This window comes from Erithacus rubecula (genome assembly GCF_903797595.1).
Source record: "Erithacus rubecula genome assembly, chromosome: 10".
NCBI classification, from domain to species: Eukaryota; Metazoa; Chordata; class Aves; order Passeriformes; family Muscicapidae; genus Erithacus; species Erithacus rubecula.
The window spans coordinates 1,386,848-1,404,645 of record NC_136662.1 but is presented as its reverse complement, the minus strand read 5'-3'; the positions used below and the strand labels follow the sequence as shown (position 1 = coordinate 1,404,645).

At 39.7% G+C, this 17,798-nt stretch overlaps 1 protein-coding gene across 1 annotated transcript in view; it reads left to right on the top strand.

Moving 5' to 3' along the window:
- Positions 1-426: 426 nt before the first annotated feature.
- Positions 427-17,798, top strand: part of PDE4B (phosphodiesterase 4B) — a gene marked incomplete at its 5' end in the record, with an annotated part of 152,268 nt that continues 134,896 nt past the window's right edge. The window contains 4 exon segments of the mRNA XM_079314452.1: positions 427-468; positions 1,797-1,914; positions 1,917-1,990; positions 1,992-2,032. Of these exon segments, the coding sequence (XP_079170578.1) occupies positions 427-468; positions 1,797-1,914; positions 1,917-1,990; positions 1,992-2,032 (275 nt within the window).

Below are 17,798 nucleotides of genomic sequence, written 5' to 3'. Positions count from 1 at the left end.
CATGGACAAATTAATAAATATTATGAAGTTGTGGTTTGAGAGGGGTCAGATTTCCACAGAAATGTGAATTCCACAGCCTGGTCCACCTCCCCATCCATTTCCTGCTGTCCAGCCTGGTCCTGGAGTTCAGCAAAATTTGGGAAAATTCTTAAACTCATTCCTTTCCATTTTTTCCCCAAAAAATGTGTGAATTGAGATTTAATGGAGATATGGAGATGGTGCTGGTTGAAGTTGACTTCAAGGTCTTTCCTGGCTTGTGATGATGCCATGATTCTCTGGATAATTGTACTATAAATTCAAATAGAATGATACAAATATCAATGTATAGTTTTAATAAAAATATATAACATTTTTTTTCTCTTTCAGGTTACCCCTCTGAAGAAATTCTGTTGCCAGAAGTTTCTATCTGGGCTGCACTTGACTTAAATGAAGAAAAGCAGAAGTGTCATGACAGTGACTGCAGATGAGGTGAGTTCCTGCTGAAGGTTTCTTTTTCCTTATTTTTCTTTCATCTTGTGAAAATGAGCTAAAAAGTTGGTTGAGTTTTAGCCTCATGGAGAAATAATTTGTTTGTAGAATTCAGTTCTAGAGTTGTGGAGTTCTCATCTCCTGGGACAGTTCTGGCTGAGATTGAGTGTGGTTTATCCTCATGGAGGAAATAATTGTAGAATTTAGTCGGAGTTGTTCATAGTTCTGGCTGGAATATTGAGTGTGATTTACCCTCATGAAGGAAATAATTTGTAGAATTTAGTTCTGGAGTTACAGAGTTCTTATCTCCTGGGACAGTTCTGGCTGGAGAATTGAGTGGTTTATTCATGGAGGAAATAATTTGCAGAATCATTTTGGAGTTGTGGAGTTCTCATCTGGGATAGTTCTTGGCTGAGTGTGTTTTACCCTTGTGGAGAAAATAATTGTTTGTAGAATTCATTTCTGGAGTTGTGGAGTTCTCATCTGGGATAGTTCTGGCTGAGTGTGGTTTATCCTCAGAGGAAACAATTTGTAGAATTAATTCTGGACTTTTGGAGTTCTCATCTCCTGGGATAATTCTGGCTGGAGAATTGTGTTTTACCCTCAAGGAGAAAACAATTTGTTTGTAGAATTTAGTTCTGGAGTTGTGGGGTGGTTCTGGCTGGAGAACTGTGTTTTATTCTCAAGAAGGAAACAATTTGTTTGTAGAATTCAGTTCTGGAGTTGTGGAATTCTCACCTCGTGGGATAGCTCTGGCTGTGTGTGTTTTATTCTCAAGAAGGAAACAATTTGTTTGTAGAATTCAGTTCTGGAGTTGTGGAATTCTTATCTCCTGGGATAGCTCTGGCTGTGTGTGTTTTATTCTCAAGGAGAAAACAATTTGTTTGGCAGAATTTAGTTCTGGAGTTGTGGGAGTTCTCTCTGGGATAGGTGGCTGAGTGTGTTTACTCTCATGGAGGAAACAATTTGTTTGCAGAATTTAGTTCTGGAGTTGTGGGGTGGTTCTGGCTGGAGAATGTGTTTACCCTCAAGGAGGAAACATTTGTTTGCAGAATTTAGTTCTGGAGTTGTGGGGTGGTTCTGGCTGGAGAATTGTGTTTTACCCTCAAGGGGGAAAAATTTGTTGCAGAATTAGTTCTGGAGTTGTGGGGTGGTTCTGGCTGGAGAATTGTGTTTTACCCTCAAGGAGGAAACAATTGTTTGCAGAATTCAGTTCTGGAGTTGTGAATTCTCACTCCTGGGATATCTCTGTCTGAGTGTGTTTTACCCTCACGCAGGACACCCTTATTTCCACAATTCCGGGATCTGACAGTCCTCTCTGTTTACAGAACAGCCTGGATTACCTGGAGTGCGGGCTCAGCAAATCCTACAGCACCTCCAGCCACTCTCTGGGCATCGACCTGTGGCGGGGCCGGCGCTGCTGCTCGGGCTCGCTGCAGCTGCCGCCGCGGCGCAGCGCCGGCCGGAGCGGGAGCGGCCGCGGAGCCCCGGGCCGCTCAGCCGCCCCACCAGCCTGCCGCTGCCTGCCGCCGCCCAGCATCGCCATCACCGCCTGCCGCGACTGGTGAGTGCCCGCTGCTCCCCATACACTTCTCGTGCTTTGCGGGTACTTTGTTGGAGAGTCTCTGCGTTTATTTGTTGGGTTATTTGAAATAAGCGAAGCGGATCGTGGTTATTACTGTCCCACTCTGGGCTCTCTGCTCTGCCCCCACATCACCCCACAGGGACATGAGGGGGTTCAAACTCTGGTTTTCTCTGAAGCAGCCAAAGAGAGATTGCTGGAGATGGTTTTTTCTTTTCCCAATTCTTATTGTTTCTTATCTCAGGCACCTTTTGCCTGACCAGCAGGGTCTGCTCAGCCTGGCACCCATGGTGGGATCTGCCTGCTGAGGGCAGGGCTGATTTTATATAGTTTGTACTACATATCACATGTTTACAAAGTTTTCCCAATACAATACAATTTTATTAAATGGTCCAGCCCTGACCCCATCCAATCCAAGAGTGCCAACGTGTCACCCAGCATGGATGTCATGGAGAAGAAGGAGGAAAAGGTGTCCACCCCCAAATTCTCCATCTTGGCCACATGTCCCTTATCATAAACATTCAAAAAACCTATTTATGTAGTTCTAACAATCTAATTACACTTCACTAATTTTGGCAGCTTGTTTCCATTCCCTTTGTGCTGACAACTTCCCCCAGGGGTTAGAATTCAGCACCTGTGACACCAGGGTCTCACTCAGAGTCTTTGAGACCCTCACCAGGGGGGTTTTGGGACCCCCAAGGGGGCCAGGGGTAGCCCTGGGCTCCCACAATTACAAAGAGGCAAGCAATAGCAACAAGCAGCTAGCAAAGGCAAATACACACAATGAATGGCTAAAAAAGCAAGTGGTTAAAAGCACAATGGTTAAAAGCAACAGCTTTTTTAATACAATTTTTATATAGGATTTTTCCTATAAGATGCAAACTTGGCTACCGCTCTTTAACTTATTAGAATTTTAGTTTTTTAGCACCTAGGTTATGTATAAGACCACACTTACAATATATTATGTTTTATTTAAGAAATCTAAGCAATATTTTTACTATAACTGTATTATGTCTGAGCACTGTCTACAACTGTGGGCTTGGAGCTGTTACTGAAGATATCAGTACATTTTTTACTGCTACTGTGGCATTTGAAACTTTTTACTCACTAAAAGCATTACAACTTACCATAAAACTTACTAACTTACTTGTACTTAAACATCTACTTTATGTGTGAGTAGTTTAATATACTTCAATCCAAAGGCTTTAATTCAATCCCTGCACTCTGATTTTTCTCTGAAGAAATCAGAGAGACTCCAGCAGTCATTTACCCATTCATTTGTCCATTTTCTGGTTTTAAATCAGCTTTTTCACTTCTTTTTTATTATAAACACACATCCAATAATCTTTCATGTATTAATCTAATAATTAACCTCTATCAGTTGTTGTATCACGGATATAAGTTCATAAACAAATTATTTTTATGGGGTTTTTTTAATTCTACTTTGTTAAAAACTTCTCCTGAAATTTCTGAGCAGAGGATTTGTGTTCCTAACTTTGCACCCACACGGGTTTAGGGTGGTGCTGAACTCTCCCACAAAGGATTGAGGAAAAGGTTTTGGCTCTCTGGATGTTTCCCATCCCTGGGTGAGGAAAAAGTCTTGGAAAACCCCATTGGGATCTAAAGCTAAACTCGAGATAAATCCCCAAGAAACCATCAGAGAGCTGAGTACAAGGGGGTTGCTCTGAGGTGAATTCCAAAATTGGAACTGGGGTGAAATGGCAAAAAAAGGGAATTAATCCAGAGGGAGAGGAGAATTTTCCTGTGCTGGACTTGAATTTTATGGCAGAATAAGGATGTGTGTCCTGCTTGTCATGGGAATATTGAGGTGACATTAGTGTGACTTTAAATTCTGTGCTCTCAGCTTTGGGTTTGGAGTCAGTTTTAGGCTCTGGTTTATAAATGCTGCACTCTCATTTGCTGGTTCATGTTCCAAGCTGGAATCTGGGTTTCTGTTAAGCTCAGCACTCTCTGCATTTGTACAGCTGTGGAGGATCCCATAAACTCCAGATTAATCCCAAAGAAACCATCAGAGATCTGATTACAAGGGGCTTGCTCCAAGGTGAGATCCAAAATTGGAGCTGGTGTCAGGTCCCAGAACAAGGGAATTATTCCAAAGGGAGAGGAGGAAGGCAAAGCCTTGGGTGTTCCTGTGCTGGAAATGGATTTTATGGCAAAATAAGGATGTGTGTCCTGTTTTTATGGAAATATTAAGGTTATATTAATTGCACCTTAAATTCTGTGCTTGCACTTGGGTTTAGGACTGGTTTTAGATTCTAAACTTTCCTCTCTTGGCTCCGTTTGCTGCTTCGTGTTCCTGTCGTTATTCCAAGTTGGAATCCAGGTTTCTGTCAAGCTCAGCACTTTCCATTTGGGCATTCCCAAATCCATTTGTTAAAGTCCTTTGGAGTGAGTTTTCCTGCTGAAAACAGGATTTCTAAACTGCCCTGGAATAGCTGAGATAGAGGAATTGCAGAGGAGCTTTTGTCCAGGTTTTGTGATTAATTACTGGAATAAATACAACCAAATGTATTCTCTAATTTTAGATGGATCAGGGAATTTTGACAACAAAAAAACTGGTTCACCTTTTAAATGTTCCCTTTAGTGGGGCTGGAATTTGTATTGCAGGGTGGGAATTGGAAGGAATTGTCTCTGATGTGCCTCTGTCCGTGGGGATCAGCAGGAATTGTGGATTTATTCATCCCTGGGAACACAAGAGGGCATCGCTGCTCCTGCAGGGCTGGAGAATTCCCATGTTCCGGGGAAACACGGCTGGTGTGGCTGGGAGCAGCGCTGTCCTGGCTCTGCTTCCTGAGAAAAACACCCCTGGGCTTAAAATTATCATTCTGTGTGAGAGATCCTCACCTGCCTGATGGCTTATGGCAGCTGATCCTGCAGAAACTGGGCTAAAATTCCCATTTATTTCAGTTCTAACCCTCACCTCCCTGACCACTTATGGCAGCTGATCCTGCAGAAACTGGGCTAAAATTCCCATTTATTTCAGTTCTAACCCTCACCTCCCTGACCACTTATGTCAGCTGATCCTGCAGAAACTGGGCTAAAATTCCCATTTATTTCAGTTCTAGTCCTCACCTTACCCAGTTACATTGGCTGATCCTGCAAAAACTGGGCTAAAAATTCCCATTTATTTCAGTTCTAGTCCTCACTTCCCTGACCACTTATGTCAGCTGATCCTGCAGAAACTGGGCTAAAATTCCCATTTATTTCAGTTCTAGTCCTCACTTCCCTGACCACTTATGGCAGCTGATCCTGCAGAAACTGGGCTCAAAATTCCCATTTATTTCAGTTCTAATCCTCACCTCCCTGATGGCTTATGTCAGCTGATCCTACAGAAACTGGACTTAAAATTCCCATTTATTTCAGTTCTAATCCTCACCTCCCTGATGGCTTATGTCAGCTGATCCTATAGAAACTGGGCTTAAAATTCCCATTTTTTATTTCAGTCCTAATCCTCACCTCCTTGTCTGATCGTACAAAAACTTGGTTTAAATGTTGAATTTTTTTTTTCAGTCTTAATTCTGACCTCCTTGACCACTTATATCACTGATCCTATAAAATTGGGCTGAATATTCCCATTTTTATTGAAATTTTAGGCATCAGGGGGTTCTGGACCAGCTTAGCCTTGAGCTCTACCCCATTCCAGGCACTTCTTCCCTATGGAATTCCTGGTGACTCCACCCTCCATGGAGTCATGGAATGTTAAAGTTGGATAAAATAATGAATTTGGGATAGAAATCCAACAGAGCTGCAAGCTCAGTGCTGATTAGTGATGAAAAAACCAAATTAATTAAAGATTTGAAGGAAAAAAAACAGTGGATAAAACATGAAAAATGTTTCTGGAGACAGCAAAAAAAAAAAAAAAAAAAAAAACGGGAGGCTGATCCCAAAGCAAATCAATAGTGATGTAATAATATTTTGTGTGGGAAAGGAAGGGAATATTCCCAAAAATCAGATTTTATGGATTCTGCAAGGCAGGAGGGACATGGCAGAGATCTTCAGGTGACAATCTGAATGGAGAAACCTTCCAAGCTTATTTTTATTTTTTTTCCTTTTTTCTTTTTTTTTCTCCTCAGCATCTCCTGGGTTAGATTTGGCAGCTGGCTGCTCATTCCCACCATTCCTCCACATTCCCCTCAGGTGTGGGGGGGATATTTGGATATTTTTTAGGGTTTCCAGCAAATTTTGGTGTTGAAACAAAAATGGGATTTATGGTGAATCCCAAATCATGAGGAAATCAAAGCTTTAAGAATTCCATGAGGAGTTGATTTGGTTTCATATTAAATATTGGAATGCATTTTCTTAGGGATTAGAGAGGCTGGTAAATATTTAGGATATGGCAATAAATACTTTATTAAAATATAGATTTGCTGCCTTATTATCCCTTATTTATGTTTTTTTAAATGGAATCATTTTATTGTGGAGCCGGAAGATGAGAATCTATAAGGAAAATATGAAGGGATTGATCCTATTCCCCACATCCACCTGAAAACCTTCCTGGAATTGGGATAAATTTACTCTAAAATTAAATTTACACTGAATTTAAATCTCTACTCCTGTAGTACTCCCGTTGTTCTCCAGATGGTGGTGGTGGGCAGCAAATCAAAAACAGTGTTAAAAGAGAAATCAACCCAAAATTTGGGATAATTCTGGGCACTGAGTTATCCAAACCTTCCTCAGGAATTTTGGCTTCAGCCAGAGCCAGCTCATCCTCCCTGGGAAACTGTTGGGAATTAATTGGGGGATTGATAAAATGGGAATTAATTGGGGGATTGATAAAATGGGAATGAATAAAGGGATTGATAAAATGGGAATTAATTGGGGGATTGATAAAATGGGAATTAACTGAGGGATTGATAAAATGGGAATTAATTGGGGGATTGATAAAATGGGAATGAATAAAGGGATTGATAAAATGGGAATTAATTGGGGGATTGATAAAATGGGAATGAATAAAGGGATTGATAAAATGGGAATTAATTGGGGGATTGATAAAATGGGAATTAACTGAGGGATTGGTAAAATGGAAGTTAATAGAGGGATTGATTAAATGGGGATTAATTGTAGAAGGTAATAGAGGGATTGATAAAATGGGAATTAATTGGGAGATTGATAAAATGGTAATTAATAGAGGGATTGATAAAATGGGAATGAATAAAGGGATTGATAAAGCAGGAATTAATTGGGAAATTGATAAAAGAGAAGTTAATAGAGGAATTGATAAAATGGGAATTATTTGAGGGATTGATAAAATGGGAATGAATAAAGGGATTGATAAAATGGGAATTAATTGGGGGATTGATAAAATGTAAGTTGATAGAGGGATTGATAAAATGGGAATTAATTGAAGAATTGATAAAATGGGAATTAGCTGAGGGACAGATAAATGGGGATTAATTGAGGGGTAGATAAGGAAAGTGAGGATGATAAAGGGGATGAGATTTGCATGGAGAATTAAGGATAACAAGGCTGGAATCAGCCTGGGACACCAAGCAATGCTCCTTCCATATCCCCTGGATGAAAGAAAATATTTGGGAGACTTTATAGGAATTGTAGGATGAATCCCAGAAATTCAGAAGGAGATGATGTTTTGGAAAAATGTGGTTTGGGGTTTTTTTTCATTTTCTTTTGTTTTTTCAATGTTTTTCCAGACCTTGTGCAATTGGAGTTTAATTTCTTAGATAATTTCAAATTCCAGGAGATAGGAAGTGAAGGAATGTGTTGCAAACTTGGGATAAGATAAAAAAAAGATGAGCTGGCTTCCTATGTGGTGTGAAAATTAAAAACCTGAGGGAAAAAATACTTTAAAACAGGATTTTAAATTTTATACCGATAATTAAAATTATTTAAATTACAGAATGGACATCACCTGGTTCCAAATATGGATAATTTCCATAAATCCCATCAGTGTTTGTGCAAATGAGCAGGATCAATTATTCTGATTGAACATCCTTCCTGCATTTCAAAAACCACAAATCCAGGGGCATTTCCTTACCTTGCAAAAGGAGGTCAGTGATTCCTCAGAACATCCCATAATCTGCAGGGAAAAGAGATTTTAATTATTTCTTGCTGTTTCTGGCAAATATCTATGGAAACTTCATCCTGAGACTCAGAATCTGGGATTTCCTGGTGGGGTTGGGATGGGGTTATCCCAAAATTCTGAGGTTATTCCCACAGGGAATATCTGACATTCCTGGTGGGGTTGGGAGGGGATTATCCCAAAATTCTGAGGTGTTGTTACAGGGAATTTCCTTGGTTGGGATGGGGTTATCCCAAAATTGTGAGGTTATTCCCACAGGGAATATCTGACATTCCTGGTGGGGTTGGGATGGGGTTATCCCAAAATTGTGAGATCATTCTCAGAGGGAATATCTGACATTCCTGGTGGGATTGGGAGGGGATTATTCCCAATATTTTCTATTGTTCCCACAGGGAATATCCTTGGTTGGGATGGGATTATTCCCAATATTTTATAGTGTTCCCAAAGGAATATCCCACATCCTGGTGGGGTTGGGATGGGATTATCCCAATGTTCCCATATGGAATATCCCATATCCCTGGTGGGGTTGGGATGGGATTATCCCAATGTTCCCATATGGAATATCCCATATCCCTGGTGGGGTTGGGATGGGATTATCCCAATGTTCCCATATGGAATATCCCATATCCATGGATTATCCCAATGTTCCCATATGGAATATCCCATATCCATGGATTATCTCAATGTTCCCATATGGAATATCCCATATCCCTGGTGGGGTTGGGATGGGATTATCCCAATGTTCCCATATGGAATATCCCATATCCCTGGTGGGGTTGGGATGGGATTATCCCAATGTTCCCATATGGAATATCCCATATCCATGGATTATCCCAATGTTCCTACAGGAATATCCCACATCCCTGGCAGGGTTGGGATGGGATTATCCCAATGTTCCCATATGGAATATCCCATATCCCTGGTGGGGTTGGGATGGGATTATCCCAATGTTCCCACAGGAATATCCCATATCCCTGACAGGGTTGGGATGGGATTATCCCAATGTTCCCATATGGAATATCCCATATCCCTGGTGGGGTTGGGATGGGATTATCCCAATGTTCCCATATGGAATATCCCATATCCATGGATTATCCCAATGTTCCCATATGGAATATCCCATATCCCTGGTGGGGTTGGGATGGGATTATCCCAATGTTCCCATCTGGAATATCCCATATCCCTGGTGGGGTTGGGATGGGATTATCCCAATGTTCCCATATGGAATATCCCATATCCATGGATTATCCCAATGTTCCCATATGGAATATCCCATATCCATGGATTATCCCAATGTTCCCATATGGAATATCCCATATCCCTGGCAGGGTTGGGATGGGATTATCCCAATGTTCCCATATGGAATATCCCATATCCCTGGCAGGGTTGGGATGGGATTATCCCAATGTTCCCATATGGAATATCCCATATCCCTGGTGGGGTTGGGATGGGATTGTTCCCATGTGGAATCAGAGCAATAATCCCAAACCCTGGCCCTGTGTGGCACTCAGGGGTGTGAGGGGTCACATCCCACCCCAAATCCTGGAGAACTTCTATCCAAATAAACCCCCAAAATCCTTTATACCCAAAAAATCCATGGGCAGGCCAAATATCCCAAGGTCACTGCTGCTGTGTCAATCCAAATGCCAATTTATCCCAAAAAATACCTGAAAAAAAAGGTAATTTTGCTCCCTCTGACTTAACTCTGCTGTTATTTCTCAGTTAAAAATACCAGAGAAGTGTTTTGTCTGCTTATATTTAGATTTTGGCTGGTGCCATCAGTTTCTGAAGCTCTTGCAGCTTCAAAAAAAACTTTATTTTTATGTTTTCTTGGAGGCCTAAATAAAAGAACTATGATTAATACAAGGTGTAGTTACCCAGAGGAATTTTAAGATGGATTAATCATAGGTCAGGAATGAAAATTACTGTTCTTTCAAAATCCCTTTTTGTCCACAACTTTTATTTTGTTGTTGCCACCTAATCTTTTCATTCTTCTCCATTTATTGAATTTTACTCTGAGTACTCCAAATCCCATCCCCTTTTTGTGTGAATTGCAAGATGATCCCAATAATTTTATTAAGGACCAGCTTGTAAATTTAAATCAGGAGATAAAAGTGGTTGAAAAGAGAAACACACACCAAAAAAAAAAAAAAAAAAAAAAAAAAAAAACACATTAAAAAAAAGGTCTTTTAATGATTCAATTTTAATTATACACCTCAATCCTGAGTGCAAAAAGACAATTTGGGATGTGTGTGGAAGGGAAGAAATGAGTCACAGTTAATCAGCAGAAGACAACGAAGCTTCTGAAATATTTTCTTCAAACTTCACCCTCGCTGGAAGAGAAAATAAATGAAAATGATGGAAATAGAATTGATGGAAAAGCTGAATCAGACACGAGGCTGACAGAATTTTCTGACTAATGAGAACTCATCTCCAGGGAAGGAGCAAAGCCAGGCTGGTTTTACCCTTGGCCTGGAGCAAGGCTGGGATTAGAGTTAAGCTGAGCTTTGGGGGCCCTCCCAGCCCAAACTCAAACTGGACCCCACTGGGTTGGGTTAGTGCAGGGGTGGTTGGGTTTATTCAGAATTTGGTTGGCTTAATTCAGTTTTTGGTTGGTTTTATTCAGTTTTTGGTTGGTTTTGTTCAGAATTTGGTTGGTTTTATTCAGAATTTGATTGGCTTAATTCAGTTTTTGGTTGGTTTTATTCAGAATTTGATTGGGTTAATTCAGTTTTTGGTTGGTTTTATTCAGAATTTGATTGGGTTAATTCAGTTTTTGGTTGGTTTTATTAAGAATTTGGTTGGCTTAATTCAGTTTTTCGTTGGTTTTATTGAGAATTTGGTTGGTTTTATTCAGAATTTGGTTGGCTTAATTCAGTTTTTGGTTGGTTTTGTTTGTGATTTGATTGGTTTCATCCAGTTTTTGGTTGGTTTTATTCAGAATTTGATCGGGTTAATTCAGTTTTTGGTTGGTTTTATTCAGAATTTGATTGGGTTAATTCAGTTTTTGGTTGGTTTTATTCAGAATTTGGTTGGCTTAATTCAGTTTTTGGTTGGTTTTATTCAGAATTTGGTTGGTTTTATTCAGAATTTGGTTGGCTTAATTCAGTTTTTGGTTTGTTTTGTTCGTGATTTGATTGGTTTCATCCAGTTTTTGGTTGGTTTTATTCAGAATTTAATTTGCTTTGTTCAGTTTTTGGTTGGTTTCCATTCAGTTTTTGATTGGTTTCCATTCAGTTTTTGGTTGGTTTAGTTCAGTTTTTGGCTGGTTTTATTCAGAACTTGATTGGCTTAATTCAGTTTTTGGTTGGTTTTATTCAGAATTTGGTTGGTTTTATTCAGAATTTGGTTGGCTTTATTCAGTTTTTGGTTGGTTTTATTCAGAACTTGGTTGGCTTAATTCAGTTTTTGGTTGGTTTTGTTTGTGATTTGATTGGTTTCATCCAGTTTTTGGTTGGTTTTATTCAGAATTTGATCGGGTTAATTCAGTTTTTGGTTGGTTTTATTCAGAATTTGATTGGGTTAATTCAGTTTTTGGTTGGTTTTATTCAGAATTTGGTTGGCTTAATTCAGTTTTTGGTTGGTTTTATTCAGAATTTGGTTGGTTTTATTCAGAATTTGGTTGGCTTAATTCAGTTTTTGGTTTGTTTTGTTCGTGATTTGATTGGTTTCATCCAGTTTTTGGTTGGTTTTATTCAGGATTTATTTGGCTTTGTTCAGGATTTGATTGGTTTAGTTCAGGATTTGATTGGTTTAGTTCAGGATTTGATTGGTTTCATCCAGTTTTTGTTTGGTTTTATTCAGAATTTAATTTGCTTTGTTCAGTTTTTGGTTGGTTTCCATTCAGTTTTTGATTGGTTTCCATTCAGTTTTTGGTTGGTTTAGTTCAGTTTTTGGCTGGTTTTATTCAGAACTTGATTGGCTTAATTCAGTTTTTGGTTGGTTTTATTCAGAATTTGGTTGGTTTTATTCAGAATTTGGTTGGTTTTATTCAGTTTTTGGTTGGCTTAATTCAGTTTTTGGTTTGTTTTGTTCAGGATTTGATTGGTTTCATCCAGTTTTTGGTTGGTTTTATTCAGAATTTAATTGGCTTTGTTCAGTTTTTGATTGGTTTCCATTCAGTTTTTGGTTGGTTTAGTTCAGTTTTTGGCTGGTTTTATTCAGAACTTGATTGGCTTAATTCAGTTTTTGGTTGGTTTTGTCCAGGGTTTGGTTGGTTCAGTCCAGTTTTAAATTGTTTTTATTCAGAATTTGATGGGTTTTGTTGAGGATTTGGTTGGTTTTGTTCAGGATTTGGTTGGTTTTGTCCAGTTTTTGGTTGGTTTTGTCCAGGCTTTCGTTGATTTAGTTCAATTTTTCATTGTTTTAATTCAGAATTTGATTGGTTCCATTCAGTTTTTGGTTGGTTTTGTCCAGGCTTTCGTTGGTTTAGTTCAATTTTTCATTGATTTAATTCAGAATTTGATTGGTTCCATTCAGTTTTTGGTTGGTTTTGTCCAGGCTTTGGTTGATTTAGTTCAATTTTTCATTGTTTTAATTCAGAATTTAATTGGTTCCATTCAGTTTTTGGTTGGTTTTGTCCAGGCTTTGGTTGATTTAGTTCAGTTTTTCATTGTTTTTATTCAGAATTTGATTGGTTTCATTCAGGTCTTGGTTGGTTTCATTCATTTTTTGGTTACTTTTGTTCAGGATTTGTATGTTTCTCTTCAGTTTTTAGCTGGTTTTGTTCAGTTTTTTGGTTGGCTTGGTTCAATTTCTCATTGTTTTTGTTCAGAATTTCCTTTTGTTAAGGCTTTGGTTGGTTTAGGTCAGTTTTTGTTAATTTTCATTCCGTTTTTCATTGGTTTAGTTCTGTTTTTTGTACTTTTTGATACTGACTTTTAAAATAATATTTTTTTTATTTGAGGCCTTGAAGAAAGCTTTTAAATTTGAGTCAGAATTAGAATCACTGGTGTGTAGTTTAAATAGAAGTGTGTAATTTTATATGATTAAAATATAGAGTTCATATATTATATATTATATTTCATATTATTTTATTATAAAATATATTTTATTTCTATAATTATATATGTAAATATATATAATATTTATACAAAATTCTCACATTTTTTCCACCATCTCCTTTCTCTGGAGTCACCCTGGAGATCTCTGCCTGTGAGGAATAAATTGAATTGTTTTGCTAATATATTCCAAATCTCCTCCAATCAATTTATAATCTCTAGCTGTGAAATGAGGAAATAATCACAATTATTACAGATTGCTCTGACATATGGGATTACTCACTCTGGATATAGAGAAAGCATTTCAGTGTTCTCTGGGAATAAATCAGGCACAATCCCAAGTTGCTAAGCAAATTCCCTTCTTACATCATGCCCTGGTGTCTTATATAATTTGATAATAAAAGTCGAAATGATATAAATTTATAATGAATTTATAAATATCAGTTTATTCCCAGTTACTAGGAGAGAACAGCAGAAATACCTGTATGAAAAAAGGGCATCCCAGAGTGGTAGAAAATTGTATTTTTTGGCAGATAAATTGTATTTTGCTCCATTTTTGATTGGTTTAGTTCAGTTTTTGGTTGGTTTTGCTCCGTTTTTAATTGTTTTTTTTTGACATTTTGGTTGTTTTATTTTCACTTTTTGCTTGGTTTCCCAACCAAAAATTCCCTTCCCAAAAATTCCAGCCACCCCTAAACCTGTGGCAATGCAGATCCAGCCTGGATAATTTTAAACCATGAAATATAAACCAACCTCATCTCCCAACAGGAATCTAAACACCAGTGGATTGCTATTAAATTTTTTTTTTTTGCCTCTCAAACGTGGGGAGTTTGTCATGCAAACCTATAATTAGGGATGGATTCCTGCTTCTCATGCAGCAGGAAACTTTCAGGGAAGGAGAAGGAAAACCCTGAAACATGTAATTTCCAGTTTTCTGTTGTGGATCTTTTAGCAGCTCAGCCTGTGAGGCAGCAGATGCAAAGGCAGGTGTGTTTTTTGGGGATTTTTTTTATTTTTTAATTGACCATCTGAACACCATGAAATCTGCTGCTTTTGGGCTGGAAAGATTTTCCTGGGATTTGTTCAACCTTCTGTTAAGAAGAGATGATTAAGGGAGAGTTGAAGATTTTTTTTATTGTATAGAATTGTATTTTATTATGTTAGAATTATATTATATATGAATTCCAGGCTGGTTTGGGTTGGAAGGGATTTTAAAGATTTTCTCATTTTATGCCAAACTTTAACAATCTCAGGTTGCTCCAAATTCCATCCAAGCTGGATGGAATTGATGGGAATGATCCCATTTTCTCTGGGAAATCTCATCAGCATCTCTTCACAAATTAAAGGATGGATGATGCTCCAAATATTTCTTTTTGTTCCTGTTAAACCCTGTGCAAGGGCAGCTCAAATTCCCAAGGTGAATTCCTGTTTTTCAGGTGAAATCATCATTTTAACAGCCCAGAGTTGGGTGGGATGGTTCAAATGCCAATGGGGTGTTTAGGTCAAGCCTAGCAGCAGGTTTGCTAAAATAAACCTGGACTAGGATGGAGTGGAATTCACCAGGACTGGTCTGTCCCTGGTGGAATTAGTGGCACTCACCTGGGATGGACACAGCTCCTGGAAGGGAAAAAAGGGAACAATTAATTATATTTTATATATTAATATTAATGCACTCACCTGGGATGGACACAGCTCCTGGAAGGGAAATAAGGGAACAATTAATTATATTTTATATAATATTATATTAATATTAATATTAATGCACTCACCTGGGATGGACACAGCTCCTGGAAGGGAAAAAGTGGAACAATTAATTATATTTGATATAATATTCTATTAATATGAATATATTAATTCTATTTTATATCACTTCTCTCACATTAGTCCCTTCCCTGCTCCTCTCCTGCCTTTTCCCTTTTTCTCCACCCCTGGTGTGTCTCCAGAGCTGCTCCATCCCTGCAAAGTTCCAGTTCTGTGCCACAAACAAATCCCTCCTGCAGCTTTGGGTTTCCTGGGAACCTTTTCCAGTTTTGGATTTCCTGGGAATCTTTTCCAGTGTTGGATTTCCTGGGCATCTTTTCCAGCGTTGGATTTCTTGGGCATCTTTTCCAGTTTTGGATTTCCTGGGAATCTTTTCCAGTGTTGGATTTCCTGGGCATCTTTTCCAGCGTTGGATTTCTTGGGCATCTTTTCCAGTTTTGGATTTCCTGGGCATCTTTTCCAGTTTTGGATTTCCTGGGAATCTGTTCCAGTTTTGGGTTTCTTGGGAATCTTTTCCAGTGTTGGATTTCCTGAACACCTTTTCCAGTTTTGGATTTCCTGTGAATCTGTTCCAGTTTTGGGTTTCTTGGGAATCTGTTCCAGTTTTGGGTTTCCTGGGAATTTTTCCAGCTTTCCCCAGTGCTGCTCCCAGCTCTCCTCTCCCCATCCCAGCCCCATTCCCTGCCTTCTCTTTCCTGCCTGTTTCCAGTTCCTTGATGTTTTCCCTGTCTTGCTGCAGACATTTCTCTCTTTGATTCTTTTTCTGCCTGTCCTGGTTCCTGGGCTTGCTCTGATTTATTCCCTGTGCTCCTCATCCTGGCAGCTGCAGCTGCTGCCTCGGGGCTGAGCTCAGGATCACATCCCTGTCAGCCCTGTGACATTTCCACTGCAAATTCACTCTGCTCTGCTGCCTCCTCTGCAACTGGGTTATTTGCCAGAACAAATGACAATTCCCATATTCTCCACTCTCTCAGGCCTTTCATTCCCTCTTTTTTCTCTCCACTCACTGTGTTGGTTCAGTCCAAGAAAACGTTGTTGTTTTATAGGGTTTTGTCCTGCCTTAGCTTGGTTTGCTTTTCCTCAAAAATCTCTTTTTCCCACCCTTTCCCAAGCCCAGACATTCCTCTTTTCCTTTTATCTCCTGCTGGGAATGTGCTTTGGCTGATTGCCCTGCCTCCTCTTCAGGCTCATGTTCATCTCTCCCACAGCTAATGGAGCTGCTTGGCTCCTGGAATTTCTCTCCTGGAAATCCATCATGGACCTTTTCCCAACCCATTTGGCAGAAATCCACCTTAAGTAGGGACAGTGCTGTGAAATTCCATCATGTCCTGGCCCAATAATGTGTTTTTGGGTTTTGTTTTTTTTCCATCAAATGTGGTCTAATTTTAGTCTAAAAGGGATTTTAAGGGGTTGAATCCTTCCCTTGTGCATCCTCAGCTTTAATAGATGTTCTGGAATTGTCCATCTCTCCTGACCTTTCCAATCCTGGGCTGATTTAAGCCAAGGAAACCCTTCTGTGTGTGAGGGATCTTCCAAATAATTCCTGAACTAACAGAGGAACAGCCCCTGTTGCTCCATGAGCACATGGATATTCCATGGATTAAACAACAAATTACTGAACAGCAATTAAAACACACAGAGGGGATCTGGGATTCTTATTTTATAAAGAAAATTCTTAAATTACATGTTGTTTGGAAGTTTAATAAAGATTTTATTTTTCCTGTTCAAGAGGGAATTTTATCAGCCAGGATTTCTGGAAAGGAGACTTTGTACTTGATTAAAAATATTTTTCCCCCTGGGTTTCCTTGCTTAGAAAAAGAAGCTTAAGTAGCACCAGCACAGCACAATGCCTTGAAAAAAATTCTCTAATTAATTTGCTGTGGGAATCTTTTTGGGATGCCCTTGGGATGGATGGAACAGTGACTGGAGTAAGAGAGAGGAATTCCTGACTGTTTTTATCTAAATGTGCTCTGAGGAAAAATTTTCCCATTGCTCTGCCCTGGCTGAAAGTGCTGTGAAAAGTCAACTAAAAGCTTTTCCCTTGTGCAGGACACTTCCCAATTCCCTTGTCCCTGGTGTTTCACTCCATGCTGGCTATTAGCACTTGGGAACAGGTAAATAATGGAGCTGCTAAAGAAAAAAGATGTGTTCTTGTTGCTTAGCAATTGCTCTCAGCACACTCCAGATCAGCTTTTGATGAGGAGTTGCAGGCTTGGAAATGTTGTTTCCCACCCTATCAGTTATTTTCATCGAATGTATTAAAACTTCCAGCACTTCCAGACTCTTGAGTGAGTTGGGAAATGAGGATGGAATCTCACCCAAGTGCACTTAAACTTCTGAAAGTTTCCTTAATTGTCCTTTTTCTTCCAAGTGGTCTCATTTTCCTGCCAGGCACTTTCCTTCAATCATCTTTTCCTCCTCCTCAACAATTCCTTCATATTTCTGATGGAATTGTTCTCTTGGGCTGCAGACAATAGTGCTGATGGACAGATCTGTGCAGTCTGGGCTGTTCAGGGAATCATTCTCATTTGTAAACCCAAACCTGTGCTCCCAGGGTCAGCCCAGGTTTGGGAGGAAAGGTGGAAACCAGCCCAGGGAGGGGTGGGAGTGAGGGTGGGAGAGACTGGGCTGGGTCTGTCCCTCTCAGGTGAGGCTGAGGAACAACATCAGCAGCACCTGGAGAGAGCCCAGAGGAGACTGTGGGGCTGCTGCAGGGCTGGAACCCTCTGGAGCCAGGCTGGGAGAGCTGGAGAAGGATCCAGGGAGAGCTCAGAGCCCCTGGCAGGGCCTGGAGGGGCTGCAGGAGAGCTGGAGAGGGGCTGGGGACAAGGGATGGGGGACAGGACACAGGGAATGGCTGTGAGCTGAGATGGATTTAGATGGATATTGGGCAGAATTCCCAGAGAATTGGCTGCCCTGGATCCCTGGA